The sequence below is a fragment of the Neolamprologus brichardi genome, chromosome 15 (genome assembly GCF_056152115.1).
Source record: "Neolamprologus brichardi isolate AB-2024 chromosome 15, ASM5615211v1, whole genome shotgun sequence".
Lineage (NCBI taxonomy): Eukaryota > Metazoa > Chordata > Actinopteri > Cichliformes > Cichlidae > Neolamprologus > Neolamprologus brichardi.
In genome coordinates, this window is record NC_142118.1 from 22346351 (window position 1) to 22374187 (window position 27837).

At 40.8% G+C, this 27837-nt stretch overlaps 3 protein-coding genes across 4 annotated transcripts; 1 reads left to right on the forward strand and 2 right to left on the reverse strand.

Moving 5' to 3' along the window:
- On the reverse strand, positions 1 to 10300 carry ndufaf7 (NADH:ubiquinone oxidoreductase complex assembly factor 7). Its single transcript, XM_087852584.1, has 10 exons — positions 9933 to 10300; positions 9482 to 9642; positions 8684 to 8764; positions 7222 to 7332; positions 6908 to 7121; positions 5936 to 5994; positions 5285 to 5398; positions 2988 to 3131; positions 1177 to 1350; positions 1 to 695 (listed from the first exon to the last, which is right to left on the reverse strand). Exons 1-10 carry the CDS (start codon positions 10009 to 10011, stop codon positions 471 to 473), a joined length of 1362 nt encoding a protein of 453 aa, XP_087708710.1. The 5' UTR covers positions 10012 to 10300; the 3' UTR covers positions 1 to 470.
- Positions 10301 to 13429: 3129 nt separating this feature from the next.
- On the forward strand, positions 13430 to 22384 carry cebpz (CCAAT enhancer binding protein zeta). Of its 2 annotated transcripts, none has more exons than XM_006793499.2 (17): positions 13430 to 13641; positions 14297 to 15789; positions 15874 to 16108; positions 16215 to 16371; positions 16779 to 16867; positions 16963 to 17016; positions 17107 to 17209; positions 17747 to 17806; positions 17912 to 17978; positions 18069 to 18175; positions 18757 to 18817; positions 19147 to 19352; positions 19608 to 19643; positions 20399 to 20497; positions 20620 to 20681; positions 20792 to 20873; positions 21352 to 22384. In XM_006793499.2, the coding sequence occupies exons 1-17, from the start codon at positions 13456 to 13458 to the stop codon at positions 21513 to 21515; spliced, it is 3261 nt and encodes a 1086-aa protein (XP_006793562.3). In that variant the 5' UTR covers positions 13430 to 13455; the 3' UTR covers positions 21516 to 22384. The 2 variants fall into 2 exon arrangements, with proteins under 2 accessions (XP_006793562.3, XP_087708546.1); XM_087852420.1 differs by having other exon boundaries at positions 19147 to 19347; positions 19606 to 19643.
- Positions 22385 to 24165: 1781 nt separating this feature from the next.
- LOC118454394 (protein CEBPZOS-like) lies at positions 24166 to 26150 on the reverse strand. The gene is made up of 4 exons (XM_035908930.2): positions 26009 to 26150; positions 25205 to 25322; positions 25071 to 25115; positions 24166 to 24454 (listed from the first exon to the last, which is right to left on the reverse strand). Exons 2-4 carry the CDS (start codon positions 25320 to 25322, stop codon positions 24372 to 24374), a joined length of 246 nt encoding a protein of 81 aa, XP_035764823.2. The 5' UTR covers positions 26009 to 26150; the 3' UTR covers positions 24166 to 24371.
- Between the last annotated feature and the right edge of the window lie 1687 nt (positions 26151 to 27837).

Here is a 27837-nt window from a genome sequence, read left to right on the forward strand (position 1 = left end):
AAAACTACAAAATGTGTTTTCCTTAAATCACATCAGAACATGATCTTTTAAACCAACAGACATCTCGTAATGTCCAAACTCTCACACTCCCTAAGTTAAAGTGCCAAAAGCTGCAGTTCCTCTAATGTCCACTTGAGGCTGTCTCCAAAAGTCCCCATAGACTTCCATATTAAAAAGTTCAACTTTAAGCAGAAACAAACATGTTTACAGCTACAAAATAACAGTTTTGGCCTTTTTGGATAGTTTCCTCCTTCATAATGACTCTACAGGAGTGAATCTAATTAATGACTCACCCATTTTGGATTTCACACAGGCTTAAAGGAAGTGATGAAGCAGCTGTCTGCTCGTTTTTAGCTCTGTAAATCTCTTTATTGTTTGCTTTGTGGTGCAGTCAGTTCAAGAAGTTTGGGACAGTGTAGTTGTTTACACTCATTACTGACTCGGCAGCCAAAATTTCAAAGTCGTCTCTTTCAGGTGAACTTGAGCTCAGTGAATCCGGCCACAGGCAGCGGTGCCGGGCTCTTCTTCTTCTCAAGCTTCAGCCCCTCTGGTTTCTGGGGTTTGGCAAGGCGACTGGGGTGCAGCAGGCTGAAGAAATGGAAGCGCTCGCCCATCTTGGCGGGGTTGGTCAGCATGTTGTAGCTGCTGATAAGCTGCTTCCTGGTGGACGGGTCGCTGCAGTTCCTTATCAGAACCTGCGGAGAACGACTGGGGGTTAAACCCTCGGGGAATACTGTGTGTGTCTGATATCCTGGTTTTCTAACTGTGGGCCACAGCGTGTCACTCAGAAACACTAAAATGTTTTTGGATCATCTTACAATCATACAATGTTTTACTTTTGTTTGTGCTCATTGTTTTAGTTCTGTCACAAAGTAAGTTTCACTGAACTAACAGCTTCACCTGCCCAGAAATGGCGACAATATCTCTGCTGAAAGTTTTTCCCTGCACAGCATTTTTCTGCAGAGGTTGTAATATTTTTAAACTTGTGAATGAATTTTTGCATAAACCTGGTGGGAATGCACCCTAGGTCTGTGTATTCAAATTTTAACCTGAAACTAAGGAAAAGGAGCAGTGAGTCACACTCTTTGGTGTTGAATTTCCACCAAATGAGGAAATGACACTAAAAGAAATCATGCTAATTGTTTTTATTGGCATCTGTCAGTGATGAAGACTCACCTGCATCCTGGTGTCAATACCCATGTTCTTCAGGAACGTCCTCTGAGTGACGGGGCCCAGACAGGCCACGCCTCCTCCCGCCACCCTCCGCAGATAGTTGAAATCCACGTCGGCGGTGAGGTCGGCAGAGCCAGGGGAGGCGAGGACGTCATGAAGCTGGTGACCTTTAAAACCCTGACCAACAGCAAAGGAGCAAAATGATGAGCAAACCTCTGATGGGTTCAACGCAAAACCTTATTTACAGTGGCATTAGCAAATTTGAGCTAAGTAGGAGCTTCTTGTACAGTTTTTCCTTCAAACTACATGAGGGGATGTTTAAGAAGTACAGCATGTATAAAAGGTTCTAACCCAGTAAAAAAAAAAAATGCTGTGAAATCTTGGCAACCTCTGAAGAAGAATTGAGGAAGAGGAGCGACGGGCCGGTTGACCCTGGTTTCCCCCTGCCTGACGCACAGGAGCCTTTCTGCTTCCTACAGCTGCTTCCTTCCACTAGAGCTGAACAAAACATGCTCACATGAAGGTCTAAACCTCAAACTGGTCCTCACGAAGACAAAAGAATTACAAAGCACGACAGCTGGAGGACACACGGAGTGTACTGTATGTGATCAATAAAAACAACAATTAAAGACTCAACATACATCCAACTCTGAATTGTTCCTATCAAAATGTGTGCATGAGGTCTTAAAACACTGATGGAAGTATTAGAGACTGCATTAAAGTCAACCTGTTTTTACTACTGTCCGTTGAGCTGCTCTAAAACTTTATTCCTGAAATGATTGTTTATTAGTTGATTAACTGCATACTCATACTTACTAATTCAGTTTAAACACTAAGGCATTCAGTTTATTAACAAATATCTTTGGTTGCAGCCTAGCAGCAGCTTCTGAGGCTACAACATTTAAGTGCACAAAAACTGCAGTTCCTCTAACGTCCACTTGAGGCTGTCTCGAAAAACGAGTCAGTTCCCATACACAAAAACGTCCAACATGTTTACAGCCTGCTACAAAAAAACTGTTTTGGCTTCTGGAAAGCTTCACCCTTCAAAAGAACTGTATAGGGGAGATTTTTTCCCAGTTCATTCACATTTATACTCATTAATGCTTAAAGTTAGGGGCGTGGTCACTCTGGCAGACAGGTAACCTCGAGAGAGGAAGCAGTGTTGAAAGATGAAATTCTTGGATGATATTAGTATGTTAATTAGCACTAATTAGCAGGTATCTGTATCAGCTGTACAGTTTATGATAAAGCGTGCTAACATAGCTAGAAATGGTGGTAACCTCCATCTTTTGTGTACAGTCTATGGCCAGTCCCTCTTGTTGTTAGGAGTAGTTGGATAAAAACTACCAAACATGAAAGAAAAATAAGTCTTACCATTCTGTTGTATTTGCAGGTATCAGTGATTCTATAACTAGCGTGAATGACATCCCAAAAATCCCTCCTTGAGGCCCAAGTGGGGTCACAGTGAGCAGACCCACCCTGCCCACTGTGGGACTCAGTAGCTGCACATGTAGGGCACATCTGCACTGTGCGCTGCCCACATTAAGCAGAGAGGGGCCCACAGTGGGACCCGCAGCGTACCCACTCACCCACCGTACGCCCACACCCTAGGTGAGGGCTGCCCTACGTGCCCCACACACGCCCCACTGTACGATGCCCACATGTGCCCCACAGTTCCATTTCACGCTGGCACAATCCATCGCAGTAACTGAGGATTTTTTACGATATGCAGACTTGGACGTTTTTATCTGGCTGGCTTTGAACATATGTGACGCAGGAAGCTTTAGCAGACGGGCTTGATGTGTGTGTCGTACTCTGAACGTGTCCGTCTTGGTTCCATTGTGGCCATAGTCGATGATCAGCGCCGCACCGCCGTCCTCTATGATGCGCCGGGCCAGCTGCTGCACAATGACCCCGCCCTCTGCAGACACTTCCACATGATCCCGCTTTTCATCTGCCTGACACACACACACACACACACACACACACACAGTAACTTAATAATACATTGCTTCACTCTCTATCATCTCTGCTGGAGACAAAAACATGGCTGGACTGTAAACACACACAGGTCAGGTTTCCACCTTTTAAAGGTGGACTGGACATTTTTTGGAATTATATATTAATCAAAAGCTGAAATTTCCTCAAGTTCGAGCTTCTCAAATGTGATGTTTTCTTTTCTGCTTTATTTAGCGTTCATTTTTCTTTGACTGGAACAAATGACACTTACAGGCGTCTTGTTGAACTCTGAACATTTTCCCTTTTTCAAACAGTCCATAAACAAATGCAGTGTGATAAACTTGATCAGAACAAGTGAGGAGAGTTCAATTCAGCAGTTCGTCTCCTGTTTATAAAAAAGCTAAACTTAATCTCTCATTTTGTCTTCCTACATTTCCCATGATACCTCATAAACAACCCTCAGGTACAGTTATCCATCATTTAAGGCGGGAAAAGGATCATTTAAAAGGTGAATCTTCACTACAGGCGCAGAAATAACATTGGCTGAAACAGAGTTTCAAAAATCGGTGACATTACGATGGCCACGCCCTTCTTTTATAGTCAGTTAATGAGCCAGAAATAGTAAACAAACATTTTTTTCTTCCTTTCTGTTGCCTTGCAGATCCCTCAAACCATCTTAAGGGGGCTGTATCTGCGACAGACGAGCTTCATCAGTTTGTATTCATAATCATAGCTATGACACCATGAAGGCTGAACCAAGCCCCTTGCCACCCACAGGGATGTGCACCTATTGTGAAGGCAAACCAAGACATCGTTCCCAGGTTGCAATCAAACCAGCCGGCATTCAGGCATGGGTGAGCGCCCCATAATGAGGAAATAAAGACTGACAAACCTGCTACACCTCCTGACCTGGACAAACAAAATGTCTGGTTACTGTAAACTCATCGAAACAACGTTAGTGTTCTTTGGATGTTCCTGCCAAAGTTGGCAAAGTCAGGTCCTGGCACAAAGATTAGTGATCTTCATATGCCACATTTTATGCAACCTCCACATGTAGCATCACGACTACCAGGACCTTTTGCACCATTTACACCACGGATGGGGGAACTCCAGGCCTCAACGGCCGGTGTCCTGCAGGTTTTAGATATGTCCCAGCTGATTCAAATGGTTAAATGACCTCCTCAACATGTCTTGAAGTTCTCCATCCAGGTGTGTTGACCCAGGGTGAGATCTAAAATCTGCAGGACACTGGTCCTTGAGGCCTGGAGTTCCCCACACCTGATTAACACAGTGAAGAAAAGAGCCTTACAACTAAAGGTCCTCGACATCTTCCTACCCAGGATAGCTGCATCCATCAAAAGTACCAATGGAACCTTCAGGAGGGCAGTTCTAGTCCTGTAGAACATTTCTAGCAGTAATACTCCCTTAAGAGAGTCACGATTACTCCTGCAGTTTACCTGCACTTTCTGAAATTTCTTCACTTCGACATTCAGACCACTGGGCAGAAATCTCATCACCTCAACAGCCGGCACATGACTTCAAACTGTTCCAAAACTACATCTACTTAAGTGTTTATATTTTCCACAGTGCAAAGGAGAAACAATTCCCCTTTAATCCAAACATCCACACTTTTATATCCTTGGAGGTTTATCTGAACTTACAAAAGCATTTTTTTTCACCCACTTTAAAGACTGATGTCCTTCAGTCTTTTAAACGTTGTGGAAATTGACTCTTCACACAGACTCTCTGAGGTTTGTTTTACAGCCCTCATCTGGTTTTTTATTGCCCACATTTATGCCATCTATACATCCACAGCCTGCTTGATTTGGCCTCTCCAGCTCAGCTCAGACACTTTGAACATCCTGCCAAAGGTCTGACATCATCATCATTATTACTGTCATCGTCTTCCTCGGCAGCAGAGGCAGAAGCGGGTCTTAATAAAAGGCGGGATTCATTTCTCTTTGAGGTCATCTGAGCCTTTAAAATTCAAACAATGAGCCACTTTATCTGGTTTCAAGAACCAGAGAGGCCTTAATAAACTGTGATGTGGTAACCATAAAGGAGTGTAGATTTTATTTGGAAACTGTAAAAAGCAGATGTTAATAAATGCGTGCTTTGCTTTCCTGGACACAGAAGCTCTACATTTACTGACCTGCACGAGCGACGTCGAGGCCAGGGTCGGAGCCGGCGCCACGACAAACCTCAGCGTGTCCGGCTTCTCTGGGTCGATGTCCACCAACACCTCCCTCCAGCCTTTCTCCGTCCTCTGCCCCAAACAGAAAAACGGACATGTTTAGACGGCCTCTGTGGACAAAACAGCTGAAAGGCGTTCTTATTATGAGGGCGCTGCAGTCAACAGCAAACATGAGAGGAACAGCCACTCAGAAACCTTTGCACAAGAAATGAAATCTCTGTTTTTCATATGGTTTTATTTAAACTTAAAGCAGAGCATAATGACTTCGCTAGAGGTTTTTCTTGTTAACACAAAGATTCACCAATTTTCACTTTGCTAAAACTCAAATACGGAAAAATTAATCAAAGAACAGTCGCTGCTAAATTATACAGATAACCTATCACATAAACAGCCTATCTTTCACCAAACACAGCCATTAAACACTTGGCATTTTATGGACTTCTTGTGTTTTGATTTGGTGCCATCTGGTGGTAGGAACAATCATGACAGTGTAGTCAAATGCAATGCAAGACCACAGTATACAGAGAGGACTTTAAGGACTAATATGACAGTAAAGAAAAAGCTTTATTGCTACATAAATATTGCACACACTGTGTTTTTAAATCTCACCTGGAATTTGTGAATTGGCAGGGCGTCAAAGAACTCATGAGCGACAAAGACACTAAATCCTGGAAGAAGAGGAAAAACTCAATGAAGATAAGATAACCTTTATTAGTCCCACACGTGGGAAATTTGTTAAATAAAAACAGAGACTAGCACAAAACGGTAGCCCATAATCTAACTGCTAAAACTTTAGTTACAAAAAATTACGAGAAAGTAAAGAGTAGATAAGAAGGAAGCGCAGAATGAGCGGAGCTGCTGTAACAGGCTGCCACGCACGGGGGGCGCCGGAAGCAAAAAAATATATTTTAATAGAGATTAAAAGCTAACACATAAAGAACTCAAATGGAAAACAGTAACAGTATCAACCTGAAGCCTGATAAAGGCTGATGTCCTCAGATCAATTCAGCACTGATAATACTCACTGTCAAAACCACAAACTGTAGATAAAAACAGGGAACACTTCCTCAAACCTGCATTTTTTTATTGTCCACCAGAGGGCGACTCCTCTGGTAGCAGAATGGCTTCTTATTGTAAAGATATTTCTGAGGTAATGACCCAACTTTTCATTTGAAGCACAAGTAGAGGATTTCCTAATGACCTTATGGACTCGGTGTTAGTAAAGTCTTACTGAATAAAACATGAGGTTTAATATGTGATTAACAGTCTAATTTAGTGTTGATGTTAGAGTAGGGTATGATTTGATGAGTGTGCAGTTTACCTCACTTATCAAATCTGGCTTCAAAACATAAAATGTCGATGGCCAAAAAACTCATAAAACAAAACAATGACTTTGGTAACCAGTTTCAGGTATATGTCATTTTAACACAAACTCCTAAACTATAGATGGACTAACTGTGCTTATGTGCTTACTTTAACCAGGAAAAACCCTGCTAACATCTTCAGGTTCTCTAATTTTGTGGCATGGAGATGTTCCGTATAAACCAGTATGACCACAGCCTGCTTTCTGCTCCCGTGTACCTGTTGGGACATCATCTAACCGGCGGTACCACGACACCGGTAGCCCTGCTTCAGTTTCTCCGCGGCGGTAAACCAGATCATCTTCTGCGTCTGCCTCCTGGCTGCGGTTTCCTGTCAGATTCTGAGCCTGAAGCACACTCAGAGCCGGACTCACCTCGACCAGGTGCAGCGACACAGAGGCCCCGCCCAGCACCGACTGCAACTGACTGAACACCTGAAGAGAGAAAAAATTGCAACTTGATGACACAGATGTTTCCACTTTGGGGTGAAATCTTTAGTCTTTCATAGAAAAGCATTAAGCCTGGCTGACGTACTCTGAGGACGTCGCTCGCCAGCGATCCTTTTCCGGGTCCGAGCTCAACCAACTGCAGCTGTTTGGGTTGACCAGCTCCCATCCACTCACTGATGATCCACACTCCGATCAGCTGGAGGAGACCAAACATGTTTGAACCAGCAGAAGAAGCACAAAGTTTTCTTATCTTACTGAATCTAAACGTGCTGCTTTCAAGGAAAGTCAAGTCATTTTTGCCATATGTAGCAGTACAGTACGCAGTGAAACGAGACAGCATTCCTCCAAGACCATGGTGCTACACATAACAGTAAAGACAGGACCGCATAAAGTGCAAGTGTGTGAAAATGGCAAAAAAACAGTGCAACAGCACAATACAGACACAACACGATGCAGAGAGCTTCATACCTGGATCACCAGGTCTGTGGGTCTGTGACATTAAACAGCTGAACTTTATGCAAAAGGAACTTTTTTTTACTGCACATGAACACTGATTTTAAGCAGCATGAAAAAACACAAAAGCCCTCCCTGTAATGTGATTATCTTACTCATCTGTCTTCTTGTCCTGATCATATCATATTCACATCATACTTATCATATTCCAGGGTTTAAACAAAGGAAAACTCACAAAAAAAACTTCTTTAAAACCACACTGCCTGTGATTTATGTTTTTGGTAGGAGCCAATTATTATTATTATTTTTTAAAGTGTGTATGTATTTTATTATACATTCATAGTCATCATATGCATTCATACTGAAAGTCTGTATTCACTTAGCCTCTGTGCTAAGAAAATGCATTGACCGACCATAGGTGTTTGATACGGAAGAGGATTAGGGCCACTGGGGGAAAAAAAAGTGGGCACGTCTTTTTTTTTTTCTTCTTTTCCTGAATTCTGAGAAAAAAGTCAGAATTCTGAGATTAAAGTCAGAATTCTGAGAAAAAAGTCAGAATTCTGACTTTTTTCTCAGAATTCTGAAAAAAAGAATTTTGATGAAAAAGTCAGAATTCTGAGAAAAAAAAATCAGAAAAGAAGAGAAGAGCACCAGAAAGAAGAGCACCAATGAAGCAGGAATTTATTGTCATTGATCAGCATTTGACCTAGAAGCTGATCCCACATGCCATGAGAACAGGGCTGCGTCATTTTATACCATACTTGCAAATACGGCTATAAATTTTTACATAATATAAAAGCATCATATCATGATATCTATGATACAGGACCATCCTGTTATTCTCCCCAGCACGCACAACAACTGAAAACAAATTAATAATAATTTTTAATGAGGCTATTTAAATTTTTAATCCAAAATATTTTGGAACATATTTACTATTGATGAAGTATGTGTCAACCGCTAACAGTAAAATGGCCGACGAAGGCCGATCAAAGACACGTTTACCTGATGTGAACAGTGTATATCAGAGACCAGCTGAGTGGAAACATCATGTGAAATGAAACTGAAAGTTTGAGGGGTTTTTCCAGCCTCACCTCTCCAAAGATCTGGCTGATTTCTGGTGAAGTAATGAAATCTCCTTCAGGTCCCAGCATGTTGTTCTTCACATAATAACCCTGAGAGGGGGAAAAACAAACAAGGAAAAGATACTCACTAAAAACAGGAAAATATCAAAACCTAAAATGTAAAAACAACGACTTCTTTTTTATGAGCTGATTATTCCTCTCAAATAATAATGACAAAAAAAAGAGAAAAGCTGGCATTTACCTGCTAGTATAAACTGATGATAATACTATTATCAAATCAATCAGTTGTTTGGACTATAAAATGTTAAAATGACTCTTAATGTTAACGTCTAATTTTGCACACAAGTTTTTCCATTAGAGAGGAAATACCAAAATAAAAGCACAGATTATAGATGACATCCTTGTAGTCTTTGGACCTCTCCTGTTTTCCTGTATTTTCTCTCATATACTTGCTGTTAAAGCAGTGGATGTTCAGTTGATACAATTGAGAAAATAGAAACATATGAATATCTTCCACTCATTCACAGTGGCTCTTGGCATCATTAGTGATGCCTTAAACCCCTTCAATGGAATATAAATAACCCCTGACCTGACCTGGCAGCTTCCCCTGCCCTGTGTGAATATCAGAGTCAGTATCATGTGGAAGACGCCACTCTAACACAACCAGCTGCTGCTTTTACGTGCTAACACTATCATCAGAAAGTCAGAGGATTCAAAAGTGAATAAAAGCTTTGCTTTTGAATTCTGATCCATGTCCTGCAGGTGGTACTCTGGCACACACTTAAGGTGGAGTTAATCATTCTGTACCTTCACAGGGTTGGTGAGCACCTCCCTCATGTACTCTGCCACAGGGATCGGCCCCGTGGCTTTTATTTTGGAGGTCAGGTGGCGCAGCATGGAGGGTGGTTTGTTGTTTCCATCAGGTGCAGAGCTGCAGAAGAGTTTGGAAGGGGCTGCTTGCCATCGCACTGTCACACAGAAACATTCAATTTATACATTTTTTTTAAAAAAAAGGCTTTTATTTTTTTCTGAAGGAGGGGGGGAGTATTTGACCCCAAAACATAAAATCAAATTCAGTAAGCCATTTTTATTCTACTTTATTTTCCTGTTTCATTTAATGGCATTTTTTACTTCATAAAGATTTAGATCCCCTTCAGGGGTCGCCACGGCAGATCACCTGCCTCTATCTCATACCGTCCCATGTTTATCTACACCAATAAACTATTAATTGGATTTATTATCTGAATTGACCTCTCACCTGCTGCTGACGGCCTGACAGGGTGGATAAAACCTCTGCTGAGCAGCTGCTGTGCTTTAACACAGAGAAGAGCCCTCATTCTGCTTCACAGGAAAGAACAGAACCGCCTCATTACTGGATTTTACTTTATCCACATGGAGGGACTCTCTGCTCTTTGACAGCACAGCGGCTAGCTGGTTAGTTTCAACTACGAGGCCATTAATGACACAAAAACAGAAACCTGCCGTCAGATGTGACGTTTCATCTCCTGGTACACAAGATAAAAACGTCTGAATGCGTTTATTGATATCCGTGTGTAAGTTACAGCAGGTCAAACGCTGCACCGTCCCCGTGCAAAAGCGTTAAAGCAACACATGCTAACGCTAAGCTCGTCGCAGTAATAGAGATACCATCCGGTTAAGCTTCAAAATAAAACTTAAAGAAAATGAACCTCAACGAGACTGATTAAATATATACAATAAATGTAAATCATTGTCATTGTCAATCAAACCTAAAGCAGCAGTAAAACAATAAAAAAATGATACAGTAATAGTATAAATAGGCCTACATTTTTGTAATGTATCTGAATTATGTTTCATGGCTATAAACTCGATACATTCTGAACAACTTGAAGACCACAGCGATACATTTTTCTTATTTCTTAATAATAAGTTAAGGAAATTCTCCAGTCTCTGTGAATTTGTCTCTATTTATTCCAGAGCACATTAAGCCAACACGTGCCCTTCAGTGTCTGGTTTCATTTTTAAAGTCCATGGTGGAAAGTAGCTTTCCCATTAATAGTCATTGACATAAACAGATGGCTGAATGACTTTAAACTCTGGGCTAACTCGCTGAAACTTGTGAATAACAAGAACAAGGGCGTAGATTTGGCATGGACGGAAGGGCCATGTCCCCACCAATATCCAGCGATTATTGAATTGTCCCCACCAATAATTTCATCTCTTCGAGTAAAGAAAAACAAAACCGATAGAAAGAAAAAACGATCTGTCAACGTCTCATTCACCCAGCGGTGCAGAAAGAGTTAAATTACTTCTCTACTGGAGTCCTCATGTGACAAATATGGCCAATGTGATTGGCTGTGCCTTTCAGGGAGCTCTGTTTAACTTTAGCAGCTGCAAGCCTGCGCTGCGAGGAGGAGAGGAGGACGGCAGCAAAGAGGAAGAAGCTGGATATAAGAAAGTATTTTTCAAAGAAACCTGTAAGTCACTTAAAGTCAAGTTCACTCATGAAATGTGTCCGTCATAATAACGTTACAGGCTATGCTAGGCCATACATGCCAACCCTCCCGATTTTTCCGGGAGAATCCTGAATTTCAGTGTCCCTCCCGATAATCTCCCGGAGCCACCATTCTCCCGAATTTCTCCCGTTTTTCCACCCGGACAACAAAATTGAAAAACCATATCCCAGATTGGCCCAGCCAGTTTCCAACAATGGCTACTACTACTGCAGCTACTTAGTTTTATTATTACTCTTATACGCTTTCTGGGTCGCAAAATAAACGTTTAACATATTTTCAGGCGAGAATGTAGCTGTGTAAACTTCAAATATCTGAGCCGACGAGAACAGCAAACTCCCGGCACATCGTTTTAGGCTTTGGCCCACATCAGTCTAAAATTGTATGTAACTATGAATAACGTGTTGCCATGTCCACTAGGAGAAAATGGACAGTATAGATGTAAAACAAATATGTCAGCAGTTTATCTCAGTTAACGAGAGGAGAAGGCAAGTGTTTGGCTCCTTCACATAGTGGACATTGGTTGTTGTGTGGGGCACCAGTAGTTCATGTCTGTTGCTGTAACAGTAGTTCATGTTTAGAATAAGAAATCCCAGCTCACTGATTTGATAGGGGCAATAGTGCCTAAAATGTTGCATAATGTTGCTGAGAGATCTTTTACTTTGTGGTAATCTTAGACGAGTAGTTTATGGACAAAACCCACCAGGTCATCCAGTGTTCCCTTAGTGCTAATGTGTAAGAGATGTTGGTGCAGTATAACTGAAGTAATGTTGTTAAGTCTTTAAAGTCATATTCTTTTATTGTAATTACTTATTTGAAGCTATTTTTTTTTATTTTTGTATGATACCTGATATATATGGAATATGGCTGAAGTAAACTAAAGCCTAAAATACTTAGTCATTTGTTTAATAGTAATATAACATTATATAATTCAAATATAAAACTATGAATTGTAATTTAAATGGTTTAAAAGCATGTAGAATAGCATATGTAAGCAAGTATGCTTCTCCTTTTTTTTTTTTTTATCAAGAAGCAAAGACAAAAAGAAAAAAAAAAAAGAAACAGGGCAGGGTTTGGTGGCTGACTCATCCGTCCTCACCAATGCCAAAACCAAAGCCCTTGAACAAGAAAGCTCATAAACTTGTTGTTTTATTTAACGAGTTTAATCTATGATAAAAAAGAAACCTCCCTATTTTATAATCATGACTGCCCTTTTTTGTTCATGTTATTTTTTGCCTTTGGTTCAAATCCTTCAATGGCTGTTCTTTCTTTTTGTGCTAACTTTTTTGGCTTTGTGTTTATTGGTTTTTGTTTGTTTATTTTTTTTTCTTGCTATAATGCTCAACCGAAGATATTACATATTCGGATTAATGATGGTGCCTTGTATGTTATACTGTTGTTTGTAAATAAAGTTCTTTAGAAAAAAATAAATAAAAATAGTCATTGACATTTTATTTTGAAAGAGCTTCCTCCATTTCCTTTGACATCGTGTTTCATAACAGCACATGAACGCTTCAGACGAACAACAAACGCTGTGATTGGAGGACAGACGGTTACGTAGGGGATAAAAAAATGTAGACTCGTTTTTTATATTTGATTTAATATTTTTTTTAGCGTGCTCATCAATATAATTTACCGTAGTTATTTGTGTAAAATATCTCATCTAGATTTATTTTTTTTTATGTAACGAACCAAAAAAAAAAAAAAAAAGTAAAGCGTGCGCGTTGGCCGGAAATGCCGCCAAAAACCTTCTGTTAATTTGTGCCAAGTATCGACATCACACCTCAGTCATATATGACTACAAAAATATAAAAATAAAAACCGAGGCTGTCTGTTTTATATCTTATATCTGAGGTTCATTTCAAATAAAGGTCCGTAAACTAACTTAGAAGGGATGCTGGGAGACCAGAACTTGCCTGAGAATTGTCACATTTTAAAGGTTTCTTCTGTAATAATGCGACTAATTGATGGTTACCAGTGTAAAAACTACATTACGTCAATTACAACCTCCCAATAGTCAATTCGGGCTGCTTATTGTTCACAAATGTGAAAAATATTGGCTAACACATAATGACCTTTGTACATTTGTATAATTAGATTTTAAGATTTTTATAAATTTGTATTTATTCTAAATTCTGCTACCAGGGAACTGGTTCTCATTTGATGTTTAATGACAATAAATGGATTCTGAGTTGAATTCTGATAGCATCCCACTATGAGATCTGGCAACCGTGCACCGGAAACGTTTCGTTCAACATCCGGGTCAGTTTTCCTCACGCTGCAAACAGCATGGCAGCGAAAAACAAGCAACGTAAAAAGTCCAAAAAAGTGATATTTGAGGCCGAAGAAAACGAGCCGGAGGCGAAAAACAGCGGCGGAGAGGAGGATGAAGGTAAAGAGAAGAATACGAAAGAGGAGGAGAGAGAGGAAGAGGAGCTCAGTCTGGAGGAGGTTTTACGGCTCGGAGGAACTAAGGTGAATTTACCTGGTGAAACAGGGCCAACACTCACAAACAGTCAGAGAGCGTTTTAACTTGTGGAGGTCGGTTTGTTTTTATAGTTTTCTGAACTGACACGAAAGTTTATGTGACGTAAAAGCACAGTCACCGGACAGTTTATTAGGTACACTTTGCTGTTACTGGGTTGGATCCACTTTTTCTTTCAGAGCTGCCTTAATTCTTCATAGATTCAACAAGGCGCTCGAAACATTCCTAGGAGATTTTGGTCCTTAATGACGTGATTGTATCAGACAGCTGCTGCTCATCCATGATGCGGATCTCCTGTTGGTGCTCTCCTGTATTGAGCTCTGATGCTTTTGGAGGCCATTTGAGTACAGTGAACTCAGTGTCATGTTCAAGTAACCAGGAAGGCTGTGGTGTTTTAACAATGCTCAGTTGGTACTAAGGGACACAAAGTGTGCCAAGTAAATATCCCCACACCATTAGACCGCTGGCTGAACAGTTGTTATACACTCAGGATGGATCCATGCTTCCATGGTATTATTTACATAAATAAATAAAAACGTATCAAATAAAGTAAACGTTTAAATACAATTTATACACAAATGTTAATCAGAATTCTTTGTCACATATTTTTAATCTTTTCTTTGTGGTTCTTCTCTACGTCTTTAGGCCGACTATATCCTCCTTGCCGGCCTCGAAGACTCTAACGAGCTCGTCGATGGCGGCATGAAAGGAGCGATAGATGACCTGGAGGAGGGCGAGCTGGAGTCATTCATCACCAAGCTGGGCATCCGGGCATACGCGACGCAGCAAACCATTCCGGACAAGCCTGAGGGCGAAGCCGCCACGGCTGCCACGGCTGCTGGCGAGAAGAAAGCTAAAAACGTCAAAGTGGAGAAAGCAGAGGAGACGGCACCTGACACTCAGCCCAACGTCGTCGATCAGAAGCAGAAGAAGACAAAAGAGGCGCCGGTATCGGCGGCAAAAAAGGCAAAGCAGAGCCAGACTGTGTTTGAGTTCCAGCCGCGGCAGGTTCTGCTGATCAAACCTGGTGGTAAGTGGTTCGAGCTGGATTACACAGAAGAGGGCTCATCGGCGCCACAGGATGCTGCCCTGGTCTCGCAGTACAAGACGCTCGCTCAGCAGCTGTTCGAGGCTGAGGTGAACCTCTACAAGACCAAGAAGAGCTTGCAGAAAGGCGCCAACTCGGCCTGGATGAAGACAGTTGTCTCCTCCGGCGTGCTGGCGGACAGAATGGCAGCCATGACAGTTCTGATTCAGGACGCTCCGGTGCACATGCTGGAGCACGTGGAGAACCTAGTCACCATGGTGAAGAAGAAGGGCAGTCGGCGGATGGGTCTGATGGCAATGGACACGCTGCGAGAGCTGCTGCTGTCCAACCTGCTGCCCGAGGACAGGAAGCTCCGCACCTTTGCCCAGCACCCGTTCGACCAGCTTGAGGAGAAGGCCAGCGGCAACCGCGACGCCCGCGACCGCCGCCTCATCCTCTGGTACTTTGAGCACCAGCTGAAGCACCACGTGGCTGAGTTTGTGGTGGCGCTGGACTCGGTGGCTCACGACACAGTGCCTGCCACCAAGGCAAAGGCGTTAGCCACTGCCCATGAGCTGCTGTGCAGCCGTCCAGAACAGGAGAAGGCGCTGCTCACCCAAGTGGTAAACAAGCTTGGAGACCCCGAGTACAAGACGGCAGCGAAGGCATCGTACCTGCTGGAGACGCTGCTGCACAAACACCCCAACATGAAGGGGGTGGTGTGCTGCGAGGTGGAGCGGCTCCTGTTCCGACCCAACATCAGCCCAAAGGCGCAGTACTACGCCGTGTGCTTCCTCAGCCAGGTGATCCTGAGCCACGACGAGGACGGGCTCGCCGCCAAGCTCATCACCATCTACTTCTCCTTCTTCCGTGCCTGCGTCAAAAAGAAGGACATTGAGTCGAAGATGCTGAGTGTGCTCTTGGCGGGCGTGAACAGGGCGTATCCCTACACCAGCGCCGGGGACGACAAAGTGAGAGAGCAGATGGACACACTCTTCAAAGTGGTTCATCTGGTGAAGTTCAACACAGCCGTGCAGGCGCTCATGCTGCTGTTCCAGGTGATGGACTCCCAGCAGAGCATCTCGGACCGGTACTATGTGGCTCTATACAGGTAAGAAAAACCTTGCCTGGCACCTTGTTTGTGGGCTCTAAACAGACAACATTCAAGTGTTTACTTTCTCCACCTGTGTTGCAGGAAGCTGCTGGACCCCGGGCTGTCGTCGTCCTCCCGCCCGAACATGTTCCTGAACCTGCTGTACAAATCCATGAAGGCTGACGTGGCGCTGAGGCGGGTCAAAGCCTTTGTCAAACGGCTGCTGCAGATCAGCGCCGAGCAGAGCGCCAGCTTCGCCTGCGGGGCGCTCTTCTTGGTGTCGGAGGTCATGAGGTCCAAACCGGGCCTGAAGATACTGCTGCAGGAGGAGGAGGGGGTAAGAAATCTCAGAGGGTGTAAAACCGGTGCTTTAGATTTTCCTTTTGGACAAAATGCTCTCAAGGATGAACTGCTTTAAACTTTTAAATTATGGCTTCATTCAGAATGAGGAAGAGGAGGCGTTCAAAGACCTCGCTGCAGATGATGATGATGATGAAGAGGAGCGATTCATGGATGCTGACAAACTAGAGGAACAAACAAACACAGAGGCAGAGGAGGTCAAACCTGCAGCATCATGGGTACATCACCAGAACCTGGAAGGTCTGTGAAACACAAAGATTAGTGCTGACGTTCATAAAATCATAATTATCTTTCTGTCAGCCTTCTTTGTTTGAAAACTGTTGTTGAAGGATGGGTTTAATCTAACATAACCGCCAGTGCCCCTGCTACTTTCCACCATTTCCACCCATTGTCTTCCTGGGAGACTATTGTTTAATAGCTAGTTGTTTTGTTTTAGCTTCATGAAACTAATGACAGATTTTTTTATTTGCCTGAATCAGGAAAAACTTTTAGATCATGTCGTAATCTCTATTCCAGCTACCGGCTCTAATTTAAATATGCAACATAGTTATGTGTGTTTGTTGCACCTGGCTGATTAAAATAAAGCAGGACAGTAAATAAGAAGACGAGCTTCATCATGTTTGTTTCTCCGTCCTGTTTTCTTTCAGGAATGAAGAGTGTTCAGACCTACGACCCGCTGCACAGAAACCCGTTATTCTGTGGTGCAGATCGCTCGACTTTATGGGAGCTGCAGAAAGTAAAAAAAAATTTGTCCTAATAAACACAAATTTGCAACCAGAGCTTGTGTTCACAAGCTTCTGTGTATAACCTAATGTCTGATGTTCTCTGCAGCTCGCTCTGCACTTCCATCCGTCAGTGTCGCTGTTTGCAAAAACCATTCTGCAGGTAAAAGCCCCGCCCCTTTCCACACGCTCAGGAGCTCTGTAGTCGTCATGATTCTTGCTGTTAATGTTTGATATGATTTTATTTCCACAGGGAGACTTCATTCAGTACTCTGGGGACCCTCTGCAGGACTTCACCCTCATCCGCTTCCTCGATCGATTCGTCTTCAGAAACCCCAAACAGCTCAAAGCAGAACGTAAGACAAACAAGTACCAAATTCTAATGATCAAAAATGATGCAACATAAACACAGATGGATACAAAATGATCACATGTAGATGGGAAAATGACGAAAACTGGTGTCAAATGTTCACATTTGTGAAATAGTTTAAAGAGATTCAAGAAAGAAAGGATGATTAAAACAAACTGACTTAAAAGACGAACAAAAACAATGAAAAAGAGATGAAATAAAATGCAAAAAATGCACAAAGCTGCAAAACAGCAGCAACCTGCAGAGAAACAAGAGACAGTGGACAGTAAAGACAATCTAAATAAGTCTTTACAAGCTGAAACGACAGAAAAATCAAAAATTCAGACTCAGAAAGATAGAAAACGATAAAAAACATCCTGAAGAGTCGTTATTATTAGTCTGTGGTTTCATTGCTGTCTCGGATCACAACAGATTTAATCATGCTGACTTCACACATTGTGACAGTTTATTGATGATTTTAATGAACTAATATTAATAATTTTAAGTGTAAACTTTCAGTTTTTTAATATTTTTTATTCTTTAGAAAACACCGACGCTGCTGTGATGAAGCCCAAACACAGATTACCTGTCAGCTTGCTACCAGGTAACTTTAAACAAATTTCACACTTTCTATGTTTTTTTCTTTTCTTTCACCTGCTCTGTGATGTCAGATGAAGTGTGGATCCTTTAAATTATTTCTGTGTGCCAGTGAACAGCGCAGAGTTTCTGTCCAAAGAAGAAAGTCAGGTTCCTGTTGATGAGATTTTCTTCCATCGGTGCGTCCCAGCAAAGTCACCTGACATATTTCCACTGTTTTTCGACTGTATTATGTTTAATGAGTTTTGTTTCTTTGTTTCATTTGTCAGCTTCTTCAAGAAACGTCAGCAAGAGAAGCAGCAACGCCGGCCACGAGGCGACGATGACGACGAGAGCCTGGAGGATGTGGACGATGATGAGTTTGAGAAACTTCTTGGTAAATAAACCATCATCTCTAATTTAATGCTCAGTATCTCCTCATGAAAACATCACAGATCCTTGGTTAATGGCTTCAGTCGAGACACTTGTACAGTTAAATTTATAAACACGGATTACATAAAACACTGCATTTAAAATCTTTTATATTTCAAATAAAAGGTAAAAATTAAAATCACAGGCTGATCCAGTCTGAGTGTAGTTTGGCTCACTGTGAGTTTGGCCCACACGTGCCTGATAACACCTGGGCGTGATCCTGATGATGGGAGGATCTTCCCTCAGATCAGGGAATCGGTGAACTCCTGGCCAGTCTGAGGTGCTGCTACCCTTCAACAGTTAAACATTTGGCACGTGTGCTCAATGTCAACCTGCTCTCATCCGTGAAGAGACCCGGCCGTTAGTGGTCGACCTGCCGGTTCTGGTGTTCTCGAGGGAATGCTCGGCTCTGGGCTGTGACAGGGTTCCCGCTAAAGGACGAGGAGCCCACCGGAGGCTGGCTGTGCTCCTCCTGTTCTTCCTCCTTTGCTTGTAGTATAACTTAAAGTTCTCTGGCTGAGTAACTGTTTGTTTGTTTTTTGGCAGACACCTTTGAAGGCGATTCGTACTTTACCGACCTCGGCAGTGATAATCTGGACTTTGCAGGGTGAGTTTTCAGGTTTACTCTTGGGTTTTATTTCCATTCATTTATTGATTTACTTTGTAATTCTTAAATTTATTTTCAGTCTGTTTACAGTATTATTGTTTTATTTATTTCTGTATTACTGTTGCTACACATGGGAAAGCAAATACAGGAAATACTAGGAAGAGCATTATGTTGGTATTTATTTAGTCTTAAAAACAGAATAATCTGATTGGCTGTGAGACTCGAACACGATTTTGGTTTTGTTTGAAAAAAACAAATAAAGACTTTAAAGGCTTTTACACACTGACTGAACCATCCTCTTCCTCACGACTTTTTTGTTTTTCTGTCAGTAATGTAAAGAGTAAAAAAGACAAGAAATCAGGAGATGACTCGGAGTCGGACGTGGACAACTCGGACATGGACGACCTGGATGATGAGGAGGTGTCTCTGGGCAGCATGGACGAGGAAGACTTCGGAGACGAACTGGAGGAAGAAGGAGGGATGTTCATGGACCCTGATGGAGAAGAAGAGGGTGATGATGATGATGATGATGAAGGTAAAAAAAATATGACAAAGTACAAAAACTTATTTTAATACAGCTTTGTTTTGAGTGTCAGTTCAATATTCTCTGTTTTTAAATGAATACACCAATACCTTTATTTTTTTCTGACTATATAAATATCTTTTTTTTGTCATTATTTAACTTCAGATTATACTGATGTTCATATATTCAAGTCCACGCTGTTATGAGTTAAAGGACAGAATCGACCTGAGCTCTTACAGAAACCTGATCCTTCTCCTCTTCTTTCAGTTCCTGAGCTGGAGGATGAAGATGCTGCATTTGGAGGTCAGTACCTTTAGAAATCCCAACCACTGTTTTTTACATACTGAAGAGGGAACACAGTGCATCATGGGATATGTGAGCCAATAATCTGAGCACCCCATAATTCAAAGAAAACCACTAAACATTTAAGGTTCTGGAACCAGTGAAGTTTAATCATTATAAAAATACAGACTAATAAATTCAGTAACTCATCTGTTAAAGCAGCACCTAATTAAAATATAATATCTTACAGTTAACTTATAAACATTTAATAAATGAATGCAAAATTTGGGGTTCTATGCTTAAATATAAATAATGGCTGGAATTTATCCTTCTGCTAATGTGGAATTCTGCTCATTTTCAGCTCCTTATTTTCATTCTTGGACTCTTGTAGAGCAGCTTTGCATGATTCACATTTCAGAATAATCCTTCCCTATCTTATACTGAGTCCATGCTCTGTCTGAAATGAGCAGTTATAGCTCCTCCTCATTGGCTGCCCCTCACAGAAGACTTGTGGGGCGTTTATTCCTGTGATGGCCATATTCAGAATATTTGCCCTTTGTGACATCATAAAGATCCAAGAGGAGGAAAATCAGTGTGAAACTGAGTGTTTAGAGCAGTCTGAAGCTGAAAGGATTAGCTGTGCACGTGCTAAGCTCCTTATTTGAACTTGGGCCGTGTTGAATATGAACGTCCATCACTGGAACAGAAGATATGAGAGAAAATAATTCTTTTCAAATGTAATATTGAAACTGGGAAAAACCTTTTCCACTGTATAGATTCAGAAGACGATGAGATGGAAGCTCCAGACATCACCCCACAGACCAAGAAGGGAAAGAGAAAATCCTCTGAGGACCTCGACTTCTCCGGATCTTTAGGTTAATGCTGGATCTGTAGAATTATTAACATAATTTAATGTGTCAGTTTGTTTTGGCTGCGTATAGAAAACTCAGTCAGCGACTCCGGAGGTTATTTTATTGATCACTGTTTAATGTTTCAGGTTCCAAACAGAAGAAGAAGAAGGAAAAGAAAGATGCAGCCATGTTTGCTTCTGCTGAAGAGGTCAGTTTGACTTCAGAGAATTCATGGAAACAAGCACAACAGGATTATGGAATCATAAATATTTCAAAGCTCTTATAACATCATTATTGTTGTTCTTTTTTTTTTGTCAGTTTGGCTGCCTGCTGGACGAGAATGCCGGCTCCAAGTTTGACAACATTGGGCTGAACGCCATGGCCAATAGAGACAAAGCAGGTGAGATCAGAGCTTCACCTTGAACAGCTCATACTACTGCAGGAACAAGCCCAGTGGCCACCTGAAGGCTGAGGATAGGATTTTGTGCTGGAATGCCTTTTAAAACTATGACCACCTCTAGGTCATCTCTATGGTTTCTATTATAATTACAGCACCTGAAATGTTCTGTATAACTAATTCATTCATTAGTAAGTTAGTTTTATTCCTTATATTGACCCAATAGCCATCTCTGTTATTACAGTGATGTCATTTAATGGACCTTGAAACTAAGAATGATTACATTCAGACTGACATGTGAGGGCTGAAGGATGCTGAGGCTGTTTCAGGTTATAACAGGGTTAAAAACAAACAGACGAGATGAAGGCCACATCTCACGTTTCATAACTTCTCCACACAGTGAAAGTCCTGTCAGTCCCATTCAGCTGCGCTGCACAGATAAACCAAATGTGTTTTCTTTTCTAACCTTTCCTGTGTGCAGGTCTGAAGCAGCTGAAGTGGGAAGCTCAGCGCGACGACTGGATCCACGGCCGTGACGCCAAGACGCTGCGCAGGAAGAAGACCACGTTCAACAAGAAGAAGATGGGGTTCGGCCGAGCCAGGACGGGAAGCGGGACGTTTGGGAGCAAGAAGAAGAGGAAGTAGATGACGAGGATGCTGAAGATGTTGGCCTAAAGCTGAGGGACACCTTTGGTGACCACGCCTTCCTCGTCTGTCTCCCGGACGCTGTAGATTCCCGGACACTCAGCGGTCTCATCGTAAACCGGGAGGATACGGACATAAAACGGTGTCTACAGATTCAATCTGGGGGCTGGTGAAGAGGAGCCACATTTAGCTTGTTTTAATTTTTTGTAAAATCAAAGACTTTGTTGTGCTGAACATTTTGCTGCAAATCTCATCTGGATCATTCCATCTCAGTCCATCATGTTTAAAATAAACTTTGGTTTTAAAATGCATAGATGAATACTTCACGGGATGAAAGCAGGGCTGTTTCATGATGTTTTTGAGGGAACGTTTGTGTTTTACGGTAAATATCTGGTCCTGTGCCTCTATGAAAATGGACTCTGAACGAATGAAGGATGCTTGAAGTTGCTGAAATATTTAGATGTCTACAGCCTGTAGAAACATGTTGCTTCTCACACAATGTTGTTTACACAGAATTGTCTTAAAAACAGTCTAAAAGTGAATCGTTACACTCGTTAAAGCTTAAATGTTGGGGGAAAAGTTCACTGTGATATTTCCAGGTATGACGCAATATACAAAGTCCAAGTAAATTTATTAGATCCAAAATTTCTTACGCTGTTCTCTCACATATAACTTATATTTATGTAGAGAAGGGAAATATTGCTTTGGTTTTAGTTTCAGCCTCATGGCCCAAATTTCTCTGGACAATGAGAGGGTGTGTGCCTCTGTGCTGTTTTCTTGGTTTGTTTTTCACCTTCGGACTGTTTTCAAGAATATCCCGTGTCTTGTATGTGAGAAGCTCTAAATAAAATCTACTGTGGTTTCTACAAGTCTCCAAATCTGCTGTCGGAGATCACAGATTGAAATATTTTAGGGACTTCAAACGCCCACCGTTTTACGTTAACTGGAGCTGCACTGCTGATGCTCCACATTCATATTTACTCTAACATATTTGAAGCTCTGGGAGTTTTCTAGATATTGGGATTTTAAAGTGCTCCCTCAAAAAAAGGATTTCAGAGTGATGTGTAAAAACATCCCGACCTTCATCCTCAGCTGTGAGAGGCTGAAGTTTATGAGTGCGATAATTCAAGCACAACCTCAAGAACTTCTACCAGGAGGCTGGTTGACATCAGCAATTTTTTATTTTTGAGAAATCTCATGATTCGTTCCTTTTAAGAAGTCAGAATTTTTTTTCAGGCAAATCTGAGCTGACATGGGATGAGCCTGTTTGACACATAAGCAGCAAATTTCCTTGTATCTAACAAATCAATTCACATACAACCTGTGTGTGTGTGTTTGTGTGAGACAAACATTTAAGTGTTTCATGATCCTGTTCAGTGTGTTTACAGGTTTAATGATGTCATTCGGATCAAGTTGAACATACTGATCAGAATGTGCCATTTTTAGAAAGGTCTGCACCGTTTCAAGGTTTTGTTGTTTTACATTTACAAATTAAAATTGGTTCAGGTTTTTTGTTGGTGTGGTATTAACTATTAAAACTTATTAAGTATCAACTGGGATAGGCTCCGGCTCCTGCCCGTAACCTGATTAAGCAAAAGAAGATGGATGAATGGATAAAATGATCAAATATAGCAGTTAACAGGTTTGAACCATTTTAAATGTAATTTAATATCAAGCAATACTATTTTTCTGATTTTCTCTGTCGCTGTTTCACAAATTCCTAACTTTTAATAGACCAAATGATTAATCTAGAAAGTATTTTGTACCTGAACTGATGGAAGATTATTAGGTACACTTGCTCAATAAATGTAGTCATTTTAAATTAGTTGTAAATTTGTGTAAATTAGTTTACAAATTGCTGTAACTTAGTTTACAGCAGTAATGATATATTTAATGTTATCAACAGACAAAAAGAAAAACACTGATTTTGTACAACAGCTATAACACCTCTTGTGGCTGTTGTTAGTTTACAGCTATTATATCAAACTAAAGTAATAGGAAGTGCAAGAATGTAATGCTAAAGAAAAAGCGGGAGTAACAGGGACATCAAGAAAGTCCACAAATACATATACACACACACACCTATACATATATATATATGTATATCGATTGATCGATCGATAGCATAGTGGTAACACCACTCGCCTTTGGAAGTTCAGGTGAGTGGTTTGACTCCCGACCAGGGTGTCTACATCCAGTGAGTCCACAAATGCTCTGGCAAGAGGGAACCAGGATGTCAGCTCAGGCGGAAGGGGGTGGCTATAGCTCAGGTGGCAGAGCAGGTCAGCTACTGGAAGGTTGGTGGTTCGATCCCAGGCTGCATGCCAAATAGCCTTAGGCAAGATACTAACCCCATGTTGCTCTCTGATGCATCCATCGGAGTATGATAGACAGTTAGAAAAAGTGGTTGTGTGATTGGGTGAATGAATTAGTTGTATAAAGCGCTTTGACTGCACATATAGAGTTGAAAAGTGCTACATAAGAACCAGTCCATTTACCATATCATCACCCCCACTTGAGATTGTACTTGGGTACCAAGTGTGAGACAAAAAATCCCCAAAAATAGGTTTTTGGGTTTGGCTGCTTCATACAGCAGCAAATATATACAAAGTATATGTGTTTAAAAATAACAACAAAGGCAGGATTTCCTTAACTGGGCTGGATACCAGCCACATTTAATAACTTCTCCACAGAGAAAAGACAATTCCTGTATAAATGAATGAGATCGGATGAGTCTTTACAGGAAGTGATGTCTTTTTTCCTAATGTGCAGTGCTGAAGCAGCCGAAGTGGGAGGCTCCAGACTCCGACGCCAAGGCGCTGCACGTGATAATGACGATGACGTCGATGGACACCTTCAATCCTGTTTGGCTGACCAGGCCTCCTGGTCTCTCTCTCGGATGCCGTAGATCCCCGCCCACTCGTTGGACTTGTAGTAAACTGGAAGGAAGCGGACGTCACAAAATTAATTTTGTTGTGTTGGAAATTTGTGGGTTGAGAGACTGGCAGCAGAGCTGTGCAGCTGGTTAACTTACAGAAATTATGATATGATGTTCACATAAAGCAGAAGGAAGGTTTATAAACATGTTGTTTAATTTATGGCTCAAAAAATCAGGTTGTTCTGCAGTAAATGTGTACCTAATATACTTTTACACATTACTTGATTTAATGTATATTGTCTTTTATTTGGTGCCATGTTGGTATCTTCAGATGAACTTCAATAAAACTTTGTTGTTCTGCTGAAATTGCACTAATCATTTTTATTTTCATATGAATTGATTTATTTCACCAACTTGGGTTTTAATTTATTTAAATATGACCTAATTTTCAGCTGTTGTATGTACATTTCAACGTTATCTGTGCTCTGACAATTTTATTTTCATACATTGTGCAGGCTGTGGTGTGTGTGTTTCTGATTTTCTCATTTAGTGATGATCTTAAATCTGGACCACACTATATAAACAGTAATTATTATTATGACAGAAGCCAGTGTCCATATTAGAGTTGAAAAACGCCTTCTGCTAAGCCCCAGTTTGAACCTGGAGATTCTTCTTACCTTCTAGGATGGATGGGAACCTCCTGTTCATGGTGTTCCTGAAATCTGCAGGTGGTGCAGGATATAAAACATGAAATTTAGGATGATATAAAGCCAGACCTATTTCAGATCCATTTAACGTCATAATTTCATACCTCGACTAGTGTCCATTGTGTGAAACAGACCGTAAGCCCCGAGGACGCCCAGCAGCTCCAGAGCAATCACGCCCTTCATGAGCTTCTTAGCCAGCGGCTCCAGAGGTTTCGGAGACATCTGAGGGGAGACCAACAAATACAAACAACTTTATTTACAAAAACAGGGATAGACAGCGTGTTCACTTCTTTCATTTTGCCTCCATTATGAAGGTCACATTAATTCATTACACTGCATCTAACTTTCCTGATAGAATATTTTTATTTTATTTCACTGCTACACAGAGGTACTCAGCTCTGCCCTCTAGTACAGATAACAGACAGCAGACCTCGCTCTTCAGTGAAAGTTAAAACAATGTCTACACATATTTTAGAACAGATTAGAATGAGAATACCTTATTTTATTGTGATTATATGTAATTTTGTACATTTAAAACCTATAACAAAAACAACAGATCGTCAATATTTTATATTAAATTCAGACAGAAGAAAAATGTTGTAACTTTATTTTGAAAATAGTTTGCCACTCCTCCAAAAATAAAATTCCGAGTTGGATTTTCAACCTTAATGTGTGTAAGAGACAGTGTGTGAGAGAGAGAAAAGGAAGGGAAAAAGGTTGAGTTTTGTGGAACCGCAGTTTGTTTCTCCCCATGTGACCTTTAGATTATAGACACACTTTGTTTAATGACAGCATGACACAACAAGCTGGGCACTCAGGAAACATCAATATGTTAGCAAACGGTCGCTTATTTCTTCGTTTTGAACTGAAGGCGTTTTATTTAACGCCTTTGTTACGTCTGAACTTACCTTATATTAGATTTGTGGTACTTGAGATAAATGAATAACTGCTTTAAATCTAAATCAGAGCACCTTAAATTATATCAGTAGAGTAAACTGCTTGCAGAAACAAATCTTCTGCCCTTGTAACAACCACAGCAAACTACTAACATGCTGCTTCCGGTGTACGGAAGCTCTGTAGGGACATATCGATTTTTTTTTTTTTGGCGTCCTTACCTCATTAAAACCATTAAAACCGCTGTTTACACTACCGTAAGTAGGCAGCAACATTTAGTGATAACACGGCTAAAAGAGGCTCCTTTACATTTGATAATTCTCTTTTTTATTCAATAAAATAGTAATTTGATAAATTAATTAAGACTAATTATTAAATTATTTTCTATTAATTTTTTTCATCAAATCAATATAATCACTAGTAAAGAACAATCACGTAACAGCTCCTTGCTATAATAATTTATAATAATTTATTCTTGACTATTTTATTGTATTTATTTATTTATTGACAAACTAGATATCACAACACATAAATGAAATTTAATCAAAAGCAAAGCAACACAGAAAATTTAAAATAAAAATGAATGCACAGTTTGAATAAAAACTATTTAGCTGAATTCTCTGTGAAAAGATGAAAAATCTGAAATTTTAAAATTTTTATACTCACTAAAAAAGAAAAAAAGACCTTACAAGAAAAGCCTCACCCATCTTATCGGTTGTCCGGTCACCTAAGGGGTTAATTGCATGAACAAATAAATAACTGATGAAAAGGACTAAGTACGAGTGCCTTGTTTTTAGAAATACAAAAACTGTCTTAGATAATGTCACCTTTCCTCCCTCTCTCTCCCCCCCGTGAGCGTCTTTTATTACTGTTTTTGCTACATATATTTTCTTTTTATTATCATAACAACAAAATTTCGGTCAGTTGAAATTCTGATGTTGAATTGTGATTCAATCATTGTAGTTATGGGATGTTACCAGGAGGTGTCAGCGTTGTGGCAAGATGAACAAAACAAGATGACAGCTCCTGTCATAAAAACAAGGAGTACGTCTAATAAAACACCTGATGCACCTGATGAAAGTCTGAATAATTGTTTTTAATTTATAGTTGTGAAGCAGTCATAAGGAAAGAATTCATTTTCATGAGCAGATTCCACTGAAGACACCTGCAATTTCTGTTTAGTTTTTTTCTTTTTTCTTTTTTTTTTTTTGAGGAAATAAAATCTAATGTCATTTCGTTGATATAGACTTAGCTGAATGAGCACCAGCTGCAGGTTAGATTCCCAGTTTTCCCAGAGGCTGCCTCGGTTTTACAGCTGCTATTCCTGCAGGAATCTCAGCAGAGCAGCAGCCAAACGGGTTTAGACTGAGAGACAATATTTGCTCACCTGGGTCACAAAAACCTCACTTTACAGCATGATTAGGTGCAGAAATAGGAGCTGGAAAAGAGTCCTCTGCAGGGCTGGAAACTCATTAAAAGCCACTGCACTCAGAGGGCATCAGAGGTCTTCAACAAATGTGTTTAATTTCTAAAATTATTTACTACTTTCTCCCACATACGGTTTCCTTTTGTCCATTCTTAAGTCACATATGTCACATAACAAATCTATAATCAGACATGATGGTGGAATATATTCTATGTTGCTGTAAAAAATACTTTAAAAGTCAAATTTCAGCTGGTGAAACAGCACAAATGTTGCTAAACACATAACCACAGAGGATTTTTACAGTAATTACAGTATCTACAACCATTTTGCTTTAATGTTAGTGTTTCTAATTTAATCACCACAAACAGCTTGTTACTGTTAAATATAAATACATGTCCTCATCCTGACCGACTCACA

Excerpts from the sequence above, each read along its gene's own strand:
- LOC118454394 (XM_035908930.2), bottom strand. The coding sequence starts at position 25,322 with ATGTCTCCGAAACCTCTGGAGCCGCTGGCTAAGAAGCTCATGAAGGGC. Across the intron at positions 25,116-25,204 it reads CACAATGGACACTAGTCGAG|ATTTCAGGAACACCATGAAC; the intron begins GTATGAAATTAT and ends CACCACCTGCAG. Across the intron at positions 24,455-25,070 it reads GTTCCCATCCATCCTAGAAG|TTTACTACAAGTCCAACGAG; the intron begins GTAAGAAGAATC and ends GCTTCCTTCCAG.
- cebpz (XM_006793499.2), top strand. The coding sequence starts at position 13,456 with ATGGCAGCGAAAAACAAGCAACGTAAAAAGTCCAAAAAAGTGATATTT. Across the intron at positions 15,790-15,873 it reads TACTATGTGGCTCTATACAG|GAAGCTGCTGGACCCCGGGC; the intron begins GTAAGAAAAACC and ends CCTGTGTTGCAG. Across the intron at positions 19,644-20,398 it reads TGAAGATGCTGCATTTGGAG|ATTCAGAAGACGATGAGATG; the intron begins GTCAGTACCTTT and ends TCCACTGTATAG.
- ndufaf7 (XM_087852584.1), bottom strand. The coding sequence starts at position 10,011 with ATGAGGGCTCTTCTCTGTGTTAAAGCACAGCAGCTGCTCAGCAGAGGT. Across the intron at positions 3,132-5,284 it reads CCTCGACGTCGCTCGTGCAG|GCAGATGAAAAGCGGGATCA; the intron begins GTCAGTAAATGT and ends TGTGTGTGTCAG. Across the intron at positions 1,351-2,987 it reads CCAAGACGGACACGTTCAGA|GGTTTTAAAGGTCACCAGCT; the intron begins GTACGACACACA and ends GCTGTTGGTCAG.